At 55.1% G+C, this 16,841-nt stretch overlaps 3 protein-coding genes across 3 annotated transcripts; 1 reads left to right on the top strand and 2 right to left on the bottom strand.

Moving 5' to 3' along the window:
• Positions 1–71: 71 nt before the first annotated feature.
• On the bottom strand, positions 72–3,197 carry XKR8 (XK related 8). Its single transcript, XM_058040391.1, has 3 exons — positions 2,902–3,197; positions 2,193–2,389; positions 72–1,031 (listed from the first exon to the last, which is right to left on the bottom strand). The coding sequence occupies exons 1-3, from the start codon at positions 3,195–3,197 to the stop codon at positions 286–288; spliced, it is 1,239 nt and encodes a 412-aa protein (XP_057896374.1). The 3' UTR covers positions 72–285.
• A 1,520-nt stretch (positions 3,198–4,717) lies between these two features.
• RPA2 (replication protein A2) lies at positions 4,718–8,690 on the bottom strand. Its single transcript, XM_058040230.1, has 9 exons — positions 8,626–8,690; positions 8,397–8,509; positions 8,218–8,319; positions 8,033–8,146; positions 7,449–7,523; positions 6,630–6,743; positions 6,227–6,340; positions 6,048–6,142; positions 4,718–5,331 (listed from the first exon to the last, which is right to left on the bottom strand). Exons 1-9 carry the CDS (start codon positions 8,639–8,641, stop codon positions 5,247–5,249), a joined length of 828 nt encoding a protein of 275 aa, XP_057896213.1. The 5' UTR covers positions 8,642–8,690; the 3' UTR covers positions 4,718–5,246.
• Positions 8,691–8,883: 193 nt separating this feature from the next.
• On the top strand, positions 8,884–16,804 carry SMPDL3B (sphingomyelin phosphodiesterase acid like 3B). Its single transcript, XM_058040042.1, has 7 exons — positions 8,884–8,979; positions 10,876–10,973; positions 11,152–11,295; positions 11,822–11,994; positions 12,125–12,305; positions 12,819–12,952; positions 13,932–16,804. Exons 3-7 carry the CDS (start codon positions 11,172–11,174, stop codon positions 14,313–14,315), a joined length of 996 nt encoding a protein of 331 aa, XP_057896025.1. The 5' UTR covers positions 8,884–8,979; positions 10,876–10,973; positions 11,152–11,171; the 3' UTR covers positions 14,316–16,804.
• Positions 16,805–16,841: the final 37 nt, after the last annotated feature.

Here is a 16,841-nt window from a genome sequence, read left to right as displayed (position 1 = left end):
TTTCATTTTTCTTTTTTTTTGAAAAAGCTACAAATAAATAACAAGAAAACTAGACAGAGCAGTGCAGTCAGATGCTACAATGTGCTGAACCCCCACACTGTGGCTTTCCCCGAGGGTACAGCCACGGGAGCCATGCTGAGTGCCATGGGACTCACTGGGTGTTTGCACATCACCCCTGGTCTCTGCCAGCTCCCTCCAGCTGTCCAAAACAACAGCCTGGGGGCACAACCAGGGGCACACCAACACGTCCACCTCCCCCCTCATGTCCCTTTAGAGGAGCTGCCCTCACACAGCAGACTCCACAGCAGCATCTCCATTCAGGAAGTGCTGCTGTGCTGGCTGGGACAAGGAGAAGTGGCTCTGGGCCAGCCACTGCATCCGCCTGTTGACCAGGTCTGGTTCCAAAAACGAGCGAAACTCCACCCCATCACCCCCTCCACCGGCATCCACCTCATCGTATCTGCCCTCCCGCCGCAGCCGCACGTTGGGGTGCAGCCACTTGTAGTAGGTGACCCTGAGCCCCAGCCCCAGCAGGTAGCAGGGCAGGGCTGCAGACACCACGGGGACGAGGTATGAGTGCTCCTCCTCCTCCTCAGGAGGCCGGCCCCAGAGCCAGGCCAGCCCCAGCAGGGTGCTGTCCACCAGCATGAAGCCGTGGTAGATGATGCTGCGGTGCAGCGTGCTGCCCTGCGCCACGTTGAACCAGCTGAAGTAGAGGATCACGGCCACCATGGCCCGGTAAAGCTGCTCAGAGCCCGCTGACTCCATGAAGTCTGTGCCCTGCAGGCTGACCCACAGGAACATGGCCAGCCACAGCAGGGAGAAGTGCACAGCCACGCCGTAGGGCCAGAGCAGGGCGAAGAGCGCCAGCGCCAGGATGCGGGGGCAGATGAGGAAGAGGTTCCAGAGGAAGTAAACGATGGAGGAGCTCCGGCTCAGCTCATACTTGTCCTGCAGGAAGGAGCGCAGGGACTGGTGGTAATCCAGCAGAGACCAGGACACACACAGGAACGCCGTGACCATCCCCAGGCCTGTGAACACACAGGTGAAAATGTCACAGATACATTTTCTGAAAAATCCTTTGCTAGGATTTTTTCTCCTGAGAAGCCGAGAGACTTCAGAAACTAAATGTAAATAATAATTATCTGCTGCTGTGGAATCAACAGGGGCATCTTTGATTGGTCTCATGTGGCTGTTTTTAATTAATGGCCAATCACAGTCCAGCTGTCTTGGACTCTCTGGTCAGTCACAAGATCCTTCCCTTCCCTTCCCTTCCCTTCCCTTCCCTTCCCTTCCCTTCCCTTCCCTTCCCTTCCCTTCCCTTCCCTTCCCTTCCCTTCCCTTCCCTTCCCTTCCCTTCCCACCTTCTGATGAAATCCTTTCTTCCATTCTTTTAGTACAGTTTTAGTATACCCTTTTCTTTTAATATAATATATATGCTAAAATAATAAATCAGCCTTCTGCAACACGGAGTCAAGATTCTCATCCCTCCCTCGTCCTGGGACCCCTGTGAACATCACCACAGTGAGAATGCTGAGGGGGGACCAAGGGGTGGCCCAGCCTGGCTCAAACCTCTCCCTGCTAAAATGAGTTTTCCCCCAGCTCACAAAGCAGCTGCTGTCAAGGTCAGAGCATCAGCACCTGCATCTGTCCCCTGGCATTCTGCTCTCCCTGAGGACAAGGACACTGGTGCCTGGCCTTGCTCAGAAGATGAGGAAGAAATGCTGGGATTGAACAGCTCTGCAGAGCCCATCTGACAGGCATGGAAGCCTTCAGCCCACACAGGCAGGTGAGTGCTGCCTCCCCATTTCCCTGCAGTGACACCTGCTCCCCACCCTGGGAAGGGCACCACAGCCCCTGCTCAGTGTGTGCTTCACCCATACCAACATCAGCACCTCCCTACTCCCCAGAATGTGCCTGATTTCTCACCTGACCCTCAGCCTCTCCTGGGGCAGATAAGAGAATGACCACAGTGGTCCCACAGCTTCAAACCCCCACCCCAAGCCCAGCACGGTTCATTGGGGCACGTGAGTGTAGGACAGGGGTCTACCCTGTAGTGTGACACGTGAAAGGAAGGAGTGACACAGGAGCAGAATGACTCTGCAGGTGTTTTGCTGGGTCCTCCAGCCCCTGGACAAGCCTCTCTGATCTGCCACACCCAAGCCTGTACCGCCTTGGCCCCAGTCCCTCACCTTGGGAGATCTCAGCCTTGTTGGTCCGCAGGACAATGTAGAGGAGCAGGGTGAGCTGTGGCGTGTTCTCCAGGAAGGTCTCGAAGAGACGCAGCATGCTGATGTCGTGCGAGATGAAGGCCATGTGTCTCTGCTCATCCTCCTCCTCTGCCCTGGCCCAGCACACCCTCCAGCCCACCTTCAGAGCATAGAGGCACCTGTGGGGACCGGTTTGTGGTGAGGGGCACGCAGGGCACACCTTGGTCCCCACGCTGCCCTGACAGCTCAGCAAACTCCTGACAGGGCAAAACAACCCTGACAGGGCCACAAACCCACTGATTTGTGTCCAAACCCCTCCTTCCCCCTGCCCAAATCACACACCACAGCAGCCACACGATGCAAGCGTGAAAAACAGAGCATCAATCTCCTTGGATCCCGGCTCGGCCTCGCTGCTCCCCTCAAGTGCCGAGGCCGTGACGAGGTTTCGGGGCGCTGCTCCGTTTGTCCGGAGGGCAGCGGTACCAGCCCCGGGACACAGAGCAGAGCCCGAGGGAAACTTCCCTCGCTCCACCGACACTCCTCATCCGGCTCCGGCCCGGGCTCTGTGCTGGAGCCTCCCGGCCCTGCCGACAGCCGAGGCTCCGCTCACCCCCGTCCCCGGGTGCCGGGAGGGGCCGGGGCGGAGCGGAGTCCGGCGGCGGGCGGGAAACTCGGTGCGGGGCTGCCGTACCTGAAGAAGAAGCCGAGCTGTAGGAGGTGCAGGGCGGCGAGCAGCAGCACGGGCACGGCGGGGCGCAGGGCGGGCGGGTCGGAGCGCAGCCAGAGCCAGCTGCAGGCCTGGGCGGCGGCTGAGGCGGCGGCGAGCAGCGCCAGCGACAGCGCGGCCCAGCCGGGGTGGCCGTGCCGCGCGTACTGCGCCGCCACCCAGCCGTCCATGAACACGTCCAGGGTGGCCGCCGCCGTGCCCGCCGCCGCCAGCGCCAACTGCAGCGGCCCGAAGCGCGGCGGGGCTGTTCGGGGAGACATCGGGGTCCCGCAGCCCGGCCCGGAACCGGCGGTGGCGGCGCCGGCACGGGCCGGACTCACCCCGGGACGGGGCCCGCCCCGGGCTGTGGGACCGCCCTGGGCTGCGGGACCGCCCCGGATCGGCAGCTCTGCCCCGGACAGCTCCACCCGGGCTGTGAACGCCCTGAGCTGTGTGTCCGTCCCGGGCTGCGGGACCGACAGCTCCACCTCAGGCTGTGGGACCGCCCCGGATCGGCAGCTCTGCCCCGGGCTGTGGGACCCGCAGCTCCACCTCAGGCTGTGGGACCGCCCCAGATCGGCAGCTCTGCCCCGGGCTGTGGGACCCGCAGCTCCACCTCAGGCTGTGGGACCGCCCCGGATCGGCAGCTCTGCCCCGGGCTGTGGGACCCGCAGCTCCACCTCAGGCTGTGGGACCGCCCCAGATCGGCAGCTCTGCCCCGGGCTGTGGGACCGCCCCGGGCAGCTCCGCCTCGGGCCGTGGGACGGCCTCGGGGTGTGGGACCGGCAGCCCCACTCTGGGCTGTGACCGTGGCGGGCAGATCCTCCCGGTCCGTGTATCCGCCCCGGACGGACCGGCAGCCCCACCCCGGGCTGTATGAAGGCTCCGGACCGGCAGCCCCGGGCCGTGTGTCCTGTGTCCCCCCCCGGGCAGCCCCACCTCGGGCCGTGTGTCCGCCCCGGGTTGTGTGACCGCCCCAGCTCCGTTCCCGCCGCCATAGCAGTCCCGTCCCCAGCCCTTTATCCAATTGCACAACTGCTCTCCTGATAAGCAATTCCATTCATCTTCACTTCCAAAATCCCTCGGGGATTTTCTTCCTAACCGGCACACCTCCTACAAAAAGGAAATTACATTACTTTTGGCTTCTATGTATGCTGAATGCCGTAGCCAAAGGTTCACCTGTTACACACCTGCGGCATGATTCAGCCACAGAGGTGCACCACGGGCTGCAGCTGGGCCACTGAACCCAAGCAGGATATTGGGATTGGCACCAGCAGGAACTCCTGGCAGAAAAGAGCAGAGCCCCTGAGTCTCCCTGCCAGCCCCATGGATGAGCCCACAAGGAACCACCTTTGCAAAGCCAGGTGCCTTTAGGAGTCCTAGACAACAAAACCTCTGCCCTATCGTGGATAACAGCTCTGAACACCCAGAGCTCTGAGCTGTGAGCCCTCTGAACTGTGCCCTGTGTGCACACACTGCTGTTCCAGCAGGCTCCATGTCCCTGGGCATTTATCAAGCTGCAGTAGAAGGACAGGTCAGCACTGCACTGCACAGCAGAGCAGCTGTTCTGGTGGCAGAAATGGTTCTGGCCCTATTTGAAACACTGATACACGTTGTCTTCTACAATTATTTAATTTCTCACTGGCCAGACATTCACTTCAGTTTGAACCTTCAAAAGTAAAAAGCTAAGGAAAAAAATAACAATCGTTAAACTGAAAGTATGAGCTGTGCTTTTATCCCCAGGTTTTGTCAAGCAGTTTTCTTCTTCAAGGCAGAGAAGCCTCTAGAGTCACAAACAATGCAAGGTGCCCCAAGTTAACATTTTATTGGAAAAGTTCAAAAGCTCTAGTTAACAAGATCAGCTCTAGTACAAATATAGACTTAAGTGCACAAACTAAAAAATAAAAATATCTTCTCATGATTGCTGTACATCAGTGGAAGATTACTCTTGGCTACCCACTTTGTGAAGAAAATGGAATGGAAGCTGAGTTAGGAGAAACAGCTCTAGAAATAAAAGACAAATAATAAAGAGGCTCTTCTTTCTACCAGGCACTCTCTAAGGAGCCAAAACAAAGTGAAAGCTCTGAAGCTTTGAGTTCAGTTTTCCCATGTCTGTTTATACTTTCAGTCACATGGTCACAGCATAGAATCAGGTCCAATTACCACAATCACACACGTCCTGCTCATCCTTCAATTCCAAGGAGCTGGCATTCACCAATAACCAGGACTTGCCACAAAGAGCAAAGCTCACCTTCATGTAACAGAGCTCAGCAAGGTATCTTGAAATATGGACAAACATTTGCTTGGAACTAAAGGCAGAGGAAGGAACTTTACTCAGCATCTGTTGACTTGTAGTGATCATCATCCACCGTGGAGTAGATGTGTCCCTCGCTGCTGAGGAACTCCACAGCTTGCCTTGAAGAAAAACCCCACAGCTAGTGACTAATTTGCAATTAGTTAGCAAAGGGAGGTAAGTCACCACCTCTCTGATTTCCAGAATTCCCATTTACAGACCCCATCCCCACAGTTCCCTCCTGGCAGCTGCCCAGGGAAGCTCTTGGTGTCTCTGTCCTGTGGGCAGTGTAAGTGACACAAGAAGTTTCTCCAAAGCTATGGCAATGTGCTCCCCCTGAAGCTCAGACTCTACTTGAGTCACCACTCTGCTCTTCCTAAGCAGTACCAACCAGAAGGGTAATGAACAGGGGCACTGCTCTGTCCCCTGCTCCAGAGGGGACAGAACACACAAAGGTCATGGAAAGTAATGACAACTTTTGGAAGTCTCAAGAAGATGTTATAAGAGACAGTGAAGTAGAATAGAACAAACTATTCCTAGATTTTTATCAGTGTTCAAAGAGCATGGTAGACCTTGAACAGGAGAAATGCTACTGAGGGACTGCAATACATTGCCATTGAACTGATAAACAGCTTGTTTTGAAAACAAGGAACAAAGCAACTGGTAACAGCTCACTCAGGACAGTGAATCTTTCAAAAGCTCTGGCTCCTGTGCTGCTGGGATCACCTGAATTACCCACCCTGACTCACAGGTGAGTGTCAGGGCTTGTCCACTGTTCTCTCTGCCTCTGGAAGGACTGCCTGGATTCCCACAGCATCCTTCATTTCTACACACTTACTTGATGGTTGACATACTCAAACCGTGGAGCTGGAGCTTCAGGTCTTGCAGACTCATCCCCTCTGGGACATGGCAGCTTTTGATCAAGTTCAGCACCTGGATGAGCAAGGAGCACAGCAGCTCACATCAGAGGAGCTATGGTGGCAGTGCTGTGCTCCCAGAGGAGCTGCTGGCACCCACCTGGCTCTGGTGTGCTGTGAGCCCGTTCACTGGCAGGCTGCCACCTCCTCCATAGCCCCCCATGTCACTGATGATGCCAGTGGAGGAAAACGACTGTGGCACTCTGGATGCTGACTGGAATTAGGAGAAGAAAAGTGCTGTGTTTAGCCAGGCTGCCCAAGCCTGCAGAGTTAAAGACTCACTGTTATTTCTAAGCCAGTAAGTAAAAACAGCTTCTTATGGAAGCAGATTGCAATACAATCTCTCTCCAAGGAAGCCAGGACTCCTGTTACACCTTCGGTGTTGCCCAGCTTTAAACTCTCCAGCCCCACAATGAGGGAATTTTCCCAGTGAAAGGTCCCCCTTTGGGAGAGCACCACTCACCCAGGAAGGGCCATGATGGAATCAGGGTCTTTGTACCTACCATGAGATTTTTTCTGAGGATCATGTGAGCATTGACAATTTCCAGTATGTGTGTGGTGAACTCATTCATATTTTCCAGAGGCATGATCTTAAATGCTACCAAGCTCTTCTTATTCTTTCAGAGGAAAAAAAAAACCACAAACAAACACAAAACAAAGAAAGCAATTTACAGCACAAGAACATGAAGATGCCTATCAGGCAACCCAGCCATTTCCTCCAGGAGTGTGGGACAGCAGTGGGGAGAGAACTTCTGTGCATGCAGCTCATCCTAAACCTTCTGAGCTACATCTTGTGCTGCTTTTGGCTGGGGTACAGTAGCACGGGCTGGTTTTTAGTCATTGCACAGGGCCAAGGGCTTTCCTGCTCCTCACACAGCTCCACCAGTATTAAACTGGGAGGGACAAGGAGCTGTGAGGGGAAACAGCTGGGACTCCCATGCCCCACAGGAGAACCCACACCAGCCAGTGTCATCATGCTCAGTTATAAAACTGATCAAAGAAGGAGGAAGAGGCACACCTGCTTGCCCATGGGAAGTGTGGAATGAATTCCTTGTTTTGCTTTACTTATTAAACTGCTTTTATCTGAACTCATTTCTCACTTTGACCCTCCTGATTCCCCCCATCCCACTGGGAGCAAGCAAGCCATGGGGAGGGATGTGATTCTGAAAGACAATGGAGACAGAATCACTTCTCTAACCAGCTGGGGATTAACTGCACCTTGCCTTAATGCACATACACCATTATTTGAGTATTTACACCACAAGTGCTACGTGAAGTGCTAAGAGTCCTGCCAGACTCACACACGGGTACCATTACCTTACCTGGAAGGACCGAAGGTGACCAGCTACTTTGACATAAGTTCCTGGAGGCACCACAACGTTCTCACCTCCTGCCTCCTAACAGAGAGGGAACAACAGGTTTGCTGTTTCCTGTTTCCATTTCTCAATTGTCACAATAAGCAGCTTAGCAAAGCAGGCTCATCTCAAGCAAGGACAAACAATGTGCATTCCTACATCACGCTAAACTTGCAGTAAATCAGCTGAACTTCCTGCCTGATTACCCTCCCAAAACTGTTCAACTGAACTCAGCTACACTAAACAGGCAGACAGTCATATACACCACCAGGGACCTCTGCTACAGCAGCATCTCCTTTGGATTTCAGGGACATGTTATCCCTGAAATACTTTCCAGAAAAGCCACACCTTCTATACTCAAAAAGCTTCGTGAGAAGTAGGGAGTTGAGAACTGAGTTGATCAATGATCCTTACAGGTTCCTTCCAGTCCAGACACTGTATAATTCCCCACCCACTTTCCCCAAAGTGGGGAGAAGAAGAAAAAGCTTTTCTCCCCCCACTGCTCCCCAAAGCTGCTAAAGAAGCCTGCTGATAGCAAATCCAATGCTTACATCAGTATCAACCCACTGCCTGACGTCCATGGGGGCTGCTGTCATGTCGTCCACCTTGTAGAGGATGTTGGTGGGCGCCTTCTCGGCGTGCCGCACGATGCCCACCAGGGTGACCTGAGGCGGAGGGGGAAGGGTCACACTCGGGCCGGTGCGGGTGGGCCCCGCGGGGCCGCCCCGGTGCTCACCTGCGAGATCTCCACGTCGCAGATTCGGAAGGTCTCGTCCACCTGCTCGGCCGCCAGCAGCTGCGACACGGTGCAGGGCACGATGTTCTGCGAGCGGCTCCGCTGCGAGGGCCGGAGGGGCCGTCAGAGCCGGATCAGGCCCGGCCCCAGGCCCGACCCGCGGCCCCCGCCCGCCCTACCTGCTTCTTCTCCGCCTGGCCGCCGGCGGGCGACCCGAACCCGCCCGGGGACTGCGTGTATCCGCCCGGGAGCCCCGCGCCGCCCATGCTGCCGTACCCGCCATCGAAGTTCCCTAAGCGGGGAGAGAGAAGGACCGTGACGCGGTGGCGGGGACACAGCCCCCTTCCCCAGCGCTGCCGCCATCACGGGGAGCGGCCCCCCGGGCCCCGCGGCCCCGGCCCCGCGCACCGTGCCCGCTCCACATGGCGCCGCTCCGGGACTGCCGCCGCCGCCCGCGCGCCGGCCCGCGCGCTGCTGCCTGCCGCCCAATCCGGGAGCGCCGCTCTGCCGGCCCGCAGCCAATCGCGTCCCTCCGCTTTCCGGCTCCGTCCAATAGGAGGAGGTCGCACGGAAGCTGCCGCCGCCATTTTGAGAGCGGGCACTGCCAAGCCTAGCATAGATGAAAGGGCGGAGCCAAGGGGCGGGGCCCAGGGGCCGGCTCTGACGGCCCCTCCGGCCCTCGCAGCGGAGCCGCTCGCAGAACATCGCGCCCTGCACCGTGTCGCAGCTGCTGGCGGGGCCCAGGGGCGGGGCCGATCCCAGGTGAGGGTCGGGCCCAGGTGAGGGCGGCGGTGCCTGCCATGCAGCCCGCGGGCCGCTCTGCCGGCCGGCAGCCAATCGCGTCTCTCCGTCTTCCAGCTCTGTCCAATAGGAAGAGGCCGCGGGGAAGCCGCCGCCGCCATTTTGAGAGCGGGCGCTGCCCGGCCTGGCATTCATGAGGGGCGGGCCCGGGGGCGGGGCCGGGCACAGGTGAGGGCCGGGGCCAGGTGAGGGCAGCGGTCTCTGCCATGGCGCCCCCGGGCCAGCTCCTGGTGCTGCTCTGGCTGTGCCTGCTGGCCGTGGCCCTGCCCGGTACGGGTGCCGGCTCCGGGCGGTTCTGGCACCTCACGGACCTGCACTGGGACCCGGGGTACGAGGCGGCGGCGGCAGCGGGCCGGCCGTGCCCCTCGGGCGGCGGTCGGGCCGAGCCCGCCGGGCCGTGGGGCAGCTACGTGTGCGATGCGCCCTGGAGCCTGCTCCGCTCGGCCGCCCGGGCCATGCGCGCCCGCCTGCCCGCGCCCGACTTCGTGCTCTGGACCGGGTGAGAGGGACACCGGGGCTGGGCGGGACACGGGCGGTGCAGCCCGTACGGGCTCGTGGTGTGGGTGGCCGGGCTTTTTCCATGGGCTTTGGAAAGGAGAGGGCACAAATGTGCCTTGTAATGCAAAACGGGTTTGGAGGAAAGCACAGCCCCGGCGAGGGCGCTCGACACTGGCAAGACACTCGTGGCAGCGAGGTGACAAAAGGATCCCAGCTCACTGTCCATTCTCGGTGCGTTCTGTGTGATCCCACGGTGAGTCCGAGCACTCGGCGTGCCCAGGGGAAGGGGCTGTGTGTCCGTGCATCCAGCCCTGCCCGTCAGAGCAGTGCCAACAGAGCACGGTAAACCAGCCTGCAGCAGTTCTCTGGCTGCGATGAGGCACCTGCAGACCTGGCTCAGGAAGGGACGGTCCTGCTTTAGGAGTCAGAGGAGCCTCCCCAGTGGAGGATGTTCTCTCCTGGGGTGGGTCCCCTGTCCTATCCCCCTGTCCTTTGTGCCCCTAGCACATACAGATGGTAAAAGCTTTATTCTGCATTGTTATTGTGTATATGATTCTTCTGATAGTGCAGCCTCAACTTGCTGTAACCTCCAGTTCCAGTTTGCAGGGCTGTTGCCTGTCCCATGTTTTCATTTTCTGTCCCTGCAGATGCCTGTTCCTATTTAAACACAGTTATTGGTTCTTGTGACCTTATGTTGAGTATTCTTTTTCCCTCAAGCAATTTTCCCCAGTCCTCTGACATGATTTTGAATGTTCTCCTCTCTCTCCAGTGGACAGCCCAGCATCATCCACAAATGCCATAAGCATGTTCATGCAAGCACAGACATGGAGCAGCCCTGGACTGCTGCTTTACTGGAGGCATTTCCTTGTTTTATGGTGTGCAAACAGCTCTGCTCCACTACTGCAGATGAGATGCCCTCAGATTGCAAAGTGCTGACCCTTGCAGTGTTTGCAGGCAGCTTTAGTGCCTGTGCCACACCTCAAAGCAGGGTGCACAGGGGTTTTAAGGTGAAGTGAATCCTGGAATCAAAGAGTATCCTGAGCTGGAAGGGACCCACAAGGATCATGGGTTCCAATCCTGGCCCTGCACAGACACCCAACAACCCCACCCTGTGAGTCCCTGAGGGTGCTGCTGAACACTCAGGTTTGGAGTGGAGCTCATTTTCCCTGTGAGCAATTTCTAGAAACTCCCTCAGCATCTTGGCCAGGCAACACAGCACTGACTTCTGCACCCAAAACCTTAAATTTTCTCTTCTAGGAGGCTCAGAGAGGAATTGGCAAGTTTCTCTGCCTTGCTCATTGCTGCAAGCACAGGCCCTGCTAGTCCCAGACAGTGACTGTGCTGCTTCTCTTTTTGTAGAGATGACACTCCCCATGTCCCCAACGAGCAGCTGGGAGAAGAAAAGGTTCTGCACATAATAGCAAATCTGACTTCTCTGATAACAGAGACATTTCCAGGTAGGATTTGAGGGGATGAGAAGGGGAGAGGGGCATAGAGACTCATGGGAAGGGTTAACAGGGATGGAGAAATGACAGAATTGGCACAGGGAAGGGCACAGAAAGAACTTGTTTGGACCTCTCTCCCTGTGCCCCTGCAGCCCTGAGCTCCCCTGTGCCTCCTTGGCTCTGCCCACAGGCACCAAGGTCTATGCAGCCATGGGCAATCATGACTTCCACCCCAAGAATCAGTTTCCTGGGAAGGAGCACAGGATCTACAACCAAACAGCAGAGCTGTGGCGGCCCTGGCTGAGTGATGCCTCCCTTCCTCTCTTCAGAACAGGTCTGGCACCACTGGCATGTGTTTAGAGCATGCTGGGGATATGAGGAGGGGTAGGAGAATACCATGAACAATTTTCCTTGCTTCTCTGCTCAGAGCTGCAGCATTCATAGAGGATTTGCAGAGGTAGGGTCCAATTTAATGCTGCTTTCTGTCTTGGAGCTCTGCTTGCAAGAGGAGAAGTTATTTTATACTGTAGTCTCTTCTGCCATTGTCAAGTTACTGGAAAGAACACAGAGTGGTGATCTGCAGAGGGAGGAAAATTATCTTTAAAGGCAGCAGCTGGTGCTGGGGCTCTCCAGAGCTGCCCATTGTGCCCATCCAGGTCTCCCTTCACTGGGAGAGACACACAGGGAGGAGTCACTCCAAACCCCATCCTGGAGTGCTCAGGGCACTGTCCCAGGCAGTGACCCTGCTGTGGCTGCTGCTGAGGAGAGCAGGGAGAGGTGGAAACAAAGGGATCTGGGATCACAGCCACCACCAGTGTGAGCAGCTCTCCAGCTCTTCCTCCTTTGGTTGCATTTTTAAGGAGCTTTCTACAGCGAGAAGCTGCCTGGCCCAGGGACGAGGGGACGGGTGGTTGTCCTCAACACCAACCTCTACTATGACCAGAATGAGGAGACAGCTGCTGAGGAGGACCCTGGGGGGCAGTTCCAGTGGCTGGAAGAAACTCTGACCAACGCCTCCAGAGCAGATGAAATGGTATTAAAAACACTGAATCAACATCCTGGGCTTCTCCTCAGCCTGGAGGCTCCTCCTGCTCTGCTGCTCTGGCTGCTGGTGCTCCGTGGCTGGTGTGGGCTCTGTGCTCAGGGCAGCTTTGTTTCTGCAGGTTTACATTGTGGGCCATGTCCCTCCTGGCTTCTTTGAGAAGACACGGGGCAAGCCCTGGTTCAGGAGGGGCTTCAACCAGCGCTACCTGGGCATTGTGCAGAGGCACCACAGGGTGATTGCTGCCCAGTTCTTTGGGCACCATCACACTGACAGCTTTAGGATGTTCTACAGCCACACAGGTACCTGCTCTGGCCACCCAAGTGCTCGTGTGACAGCTCTGACAGCTCTCAGAGTCACTGTCCATGAGAGTTTTTAGTGGCTGTTGGCTGAAAGCAGCTAAGAAGCCAGGAAAAACATCTGACATGGGCAACAAGAGGCAACAGTGTTCTCATCTCTACCCCCATCCCTCCTATTCACCCTCAGATATTGTTGTTTCCCCTCAATGCCTGGCAGCTTCTTGCCTGTTCTCTCCTGAGGGGTTTGGGCATTGCTGGAGAGCAGTGCTGATCTGTGTGTGGGTGAGCACCTTTGCTGAGTGTGGTTCCCTGGCCACCCTCACTGCACTGCAGAGCCCATTGCTGGCTGCAGCAGCCCCGTGCTCAGTCCCCAGAGTTGTTCCATGTGTAATCTGTGTGTGTGGGGTGGTACAGGGAGTGGGGACAAAGGTGCTGTCAGCAGTGCAATCTGTGATGGGGACAGGGTGTGGGACGAGCCATGGTGTCCATCACAGCTTGCTTTGCATTTCTGTGAAGGTGCTCCAATCAATGTCATGTTCCTGGCCCCTGGAGTGACTCCCTGGAAAACAACATTGCCTGGAGTGAGCAATGGAGCCAACAACCCTGCCATTCGTGTGGTTCACTATGACCAGGACACCCTGCAGGTCTTGGTAAGGGACCCTGTGTGCACCACACTGCAGCTCTGGCACAACTTTAATTCCCCCTGTAGTCAGAACAGGCTTTTCAGGATTTCTCAGTGCACAGGGGCTGAGTGGTGTGTGGGACAGGACTCTGACCCAGGACATTTCAGCCTCATGTCTGGCACAAAGATTTATTTGGAGCATCAGTGAGTCAAAGCATGGCCCTGGCAGCCAGTGCATCCTGCTGGGATGAGTTCCCCTGGGCAGGGTCAGTTTTTGTGGTGTTCTTCATGTCCTTAATGAGTTTCATTTGACACTTGCTTTGCTCCTCAGATAATATGGATCACAGAACTACTCTTTGAGTAATAACAGACTTGTCAGACCCCCTCCAAAACATTTAAAGCATCTGAAAAATTATTTGTGTCGCTCTGAATTGAGGTGAATTGTAGGGGCAGCTTCTGTTTCCCATCTCTTGTTTGCCCAGAGGTGGAGGACAGGTGCTTGTGCCCTCCTTTGTACTGGATGAAGCTCTGTAGTTGCTCTGTTTATGTGTTTATACCATAGAAGTGAATGCCACCATATGCTGTGCAAGGCTGGGGAGTCAGTGAAGCAGAGAGAAAAAGGGCAAGAGGCTGAGAACAGCTGTGAAAAACTTGATTCTTGTTTGTTCAGTTGAGAAGCTAACACTGCTCAGTAACACTCTGCTATCTCTTGCTTCTGCTGCTGGGCAGTGCTGATAGCAACTGACAGATGTCTGAACAGGCCAGGCTCAGAGCTTCTGGTGTTTGGAGGTCAAAGCCAAGCAGAGCAAAGCCACCCTGTTTCTTTTATCCCTCAGGGAACAGGCTCTGTTTGGGGTGGTTCTGGAGGGTCCCCAGGTGCCCCTCTGGGGAGGAAGCCCCATGCAGGGCAGCTGGGCCCTTGGGGAGGGGGCCAAGCCTGACCCAGTGTCTCACCCAGGGCCAATCTTGTCCTGGTGTCTCCCCAGTTGCGTTTTTCTCTCCCTCAGGATATGGTGACTTACTACTTGAACCTGACTCGTGCCAACAGGATGGGCTCAGCAGGGCTCCCAGAGTGGGAGGAGGAGTACAGGCTCACAGAGGCCTTCCAGGTCCCTGATGGCTCTGCAGCCTCCATGCAGAGAGTGCTGGAGAAGATCTCCAGGGACCCCCAGTACCTGCAGCTGTACTATGAGCTGAACTCTGCCAGGTATGACCTGGAGCTGTGCCAGCAGGAATGCCGTGTGGATCACCTGTGTGCCATCAGGGAAATGGATTTTACAAAGTATGATGAGTGTGTGAAAACCAACAGCTCTGCCTCTGCTGCCAGCAGTGTCTGGCTTTTGGTTTTCTGCATTTTCTTAGGATTGCTCCATCCTCAGCGAGTGCTGTGATGGCAAGAGCAAGAGAAAAGAAGGAAGGCACAAGATTACACTACACTGCATGGGAATTGGTGGTTTTGGCATTGAGAACTTGCTTGGAAAGCAGGACAAAATCGTCAATGTTTACTAAAAGCCTTGTGATGCTGATTTGAAATTTTCTAGAGATGTGTGAAGAGCAATGTTTTTGAGAGCCTGATTGTGCAACAAGGAGTGTCTCCCCTCTGCTGGGACTGCTGGGGCAGCCTCACAAATCAGATGAAGCCCAGGCCTCCCTGTGGGCATGAACTGGCAAGGAGTGAGGGTAGGGAGCTGCCACGTGTTCCAGAGGCTGCTGCCAGCATTCCTTATTGTGGCACACACTTCTGGTGACACAGCTGGTGACTCAGGCAGTCTGGCTGGGGTGACAGCCCAGGGCAGGCTGCAGATCAGTGACAGGGGATGGTGCCTGAGGCTGCCCAAGGCCTCACTGCCAGAGGAGCAGCAGAGCTGGGCTCTGAGCACAACTTACAAAGAGGATTATGCCACAACCAGATAAAACTTGACTCAAATAAAAGCAGCCACTGTTCAAAATCCAATGCCAAGTGTCCTTGTGTACCAAAGTGCAGCACGAGGCAGCACAGCAGCTCACAAGCAAAGCAACTGGAGCAGCTTTAGGAGCTGCAGCCTGAGGCCAAGGCCTGCAGGGAAAAGGGCACTTTGCCAGGGCAGGATCCTCCCCTGAGCCACAGCACCACGGGCAGGCTCAGCTGTACCAGCACACACTGCAACGAACACACTACACTCTCCAACCTGGCAAAATCTGCATTTAATTTACAACATAGTAAAGGTTACAGGTAAAAAGCTCAACAGAAGTGTGAAAAGGCCTATTACATATTACACAAGTGTACAAATGTCTGTACAAAGCCCCTCGATGTTCCTGTCCCCTCGTGGCCAGCTGTGGCCCCTAAGCTCTGAAATAATAAGAGCTGGTTCAGAGTCTGAGAGGAGAAGAGCTTTAAAAAACGAGCAGTAAAGTTTTCCTTGTCAAGAAAAATCTTGCAAAAAAAATCCTAAACCCCCCCCAACCCACCCCTCTTGCCCTGAAATAAAACAAAAAAAAAAAAAAAAAAAACCAAAAGAAAAAGAAGGAAACCTGCTCAACTTTTTTTTTTGTCCTGACTAGTCTAACTCTTAAGAGTTGCCTTCAGAAAGCATCTGGCTGGGAAATGAAAATCTTAGAGGCCAGACTAAAGAGGAAGATTCTGAGTTATTGTGGGAGCACTGGGAAGCAGAACAAATGCCCAACAGCTGAACCATCAATGGCAACTTAAACACAGAGCAGCACAGCTGGATCATGGAGCAGGTGTGAATCCACACAGGGAACAGTCTGAGCTGGATGTGATGGAGTGGGGAGGGAACAGAGCAGTCTCTAAAGCCTGGCTCTGTGAGCTGGGCAGTGCCTGCTGGCACCTCAGGGACATGATAGAAGCAATCACTGCAGAGCAGAACTCACAGATTGTGGGGCATCTGCCTGAAATGGGTCTGGTGCATCCAGCATCCCATCTCACAGCACTGAGCCAGCACCATCCCATCTCCCTGGAGCACAGCACTGATCCAACATCCCCTCTCCTGGAGCACAGCACTGATCCAACATCCCATCTCCTGGAGCACAGCACTGATCCAACATCCCATCTCCCTGGAGCACAGCACTGATCCAGCACTATCCCATCTCCCTGGGGCACAGCACTGATCCAGCATCCCATCTCCTGGAGCACAGCACTGATCCAGCACCATCCTGCCCCAACAACCTGGCACCCCCTCCCCAGGTAGCTGCAGTCCTGCACACACTGAGCCAGGTGCATGCTCATGCTCTCATTTCAGTGCACATTTCCTGGAACCCCCTAACAGCAAAGGAATGTGACTTGGAGCTGAACTGCATTAGAGTGTGTGCAAAAATCCAGAATAAACATAAGAATAATAAAGCTCTGGCCTTACCTTGCATAAAGTACAGCCACAATATGTCTGAGTATGTGAATAATTTTCAAATCTAAACCCAAGGAACTAAAGGGCTTGAGCAACAACCCAAGTCCACTGAGAATTCCTATTCTGGCTCTCAGCAGCACTCAATTCTCACCTGCAGCTCCCAGCAGCTAAAATATCAGTGTGTGGGGAACATGCCAGTCCCCCCAGCTTTCTGTCTTGATGAACCTCATATACTCTAAACTTAGAAGTTCCATTTGCAAGTAAAAAATGAAACTATTTAAGTTACAGGGGCCACCAAGTCTAAAAGAAACTCCACTGTGTTAACTTCACCCTGAGCTATCCAGGGGAGTCACCGTGGCACAGTGCCTGATCCTGTTGGATGTTTGCACCCTGTATCCATCCCACAGAGCCCATCCTGCAGCACTGGAACAAAGCTGAGGAGCCCAGCTGCTTCCCTGCTTATCCATCTCAACTCACAGCTCATGGGGTGATCTAGTGTTCTATGTGGAAATCAAAACAAGCTGTAGCCAAACTAAAAATAATAATAATAATAAAAAAGACAATGCCCCACATTGG

The sequence above is a fragment of the Melospiza georgiana genome, chromosome 24 (assembly GCF_028018845.1).
Source record: "Melospiza georgiana isolate bMelGeo1 chromosome 24, bMelGeo1.pri, whole genome shotgun sequence".
Lineage (NCBI taxonomy): Eukaryota > Metazoa > Chordata > Aves > Passeriformes > Passerellidae > Melospiza > Melospiza georgiana.
This window is presented reverse-complemented; position numbering and strand designations above follow the sequence as displayed.

What these genes read in the sequence shown, in the direction of transcription:
- RPA2 (XM_058040230.1), bottom strand. An exon ending in TCCTCAGAAAAAATCTCATG is followed by an intron (nt 6,341 to 6,629) that starts GTAGGTACAAAG and finishes TCCTAATTCCAG; the next exon opens with TCAGCATCCAGAGTGCCACA. An exon ending in TCACAGCACACCAGAGCCAG is followed by an intron (nt 6,143 to 6,226) that starts GTGGGTGCCAGC and finishes TTGCTCATCCAG; the next exon opens with GTGCTGAACTTGATCAAAAG.
- XKR8 (XM_058040391.1), bottom strand. Translation starts at nt 3,197, where the DNA reads ATGTCTCCCCGAACAGCCCCGCCGCGCTTCGGGCCGCTGCAGTTGGCG. An exon ending in CAGCTCGGCTTCTTCTTCAG is followed by an intron (nt 2,390 to 2,901) that starts GTACGGCAGCCC and finishes CGGTCCCCACAG; the next exon opens with GTGCCTCTATGCTCTGAAGG. An exon ending in CAAGGCTGAGATCTCCCAAG is followed by an intron (nt 1,032 to 2,192) that starts GTGAGGGACTGG and finishes GTGTGTTCACAG; the next exon opens with GCCTGGGGATGGTCACGGCG.
- SMPDL3B (XM_058040042.1), top strand. Translation starts at nt 11,172, where the DNA reads ATGGGCAATCATGACTTCCACCCCAAGAATCAGTTTCCTGGGAAGGAG. An exon ending in CCTCCAGAGCAGATGAAATG is followed by an intron (nt 11,995 to 12,124) that starts GTATTAAAAACA and finishes TTGTTTCTGCAG; the next exon opens with GTTTACATTGTGGGCCATGT. An exon ending in AGGACACCCTGCAGGTCTTG is followed by an intron (nt 12,953 to 13,931) that starts GTAAGGGACCCT and finishes TCTCTCCCTCAG; the next exon opens with GATATGGTGACTTACTACTT.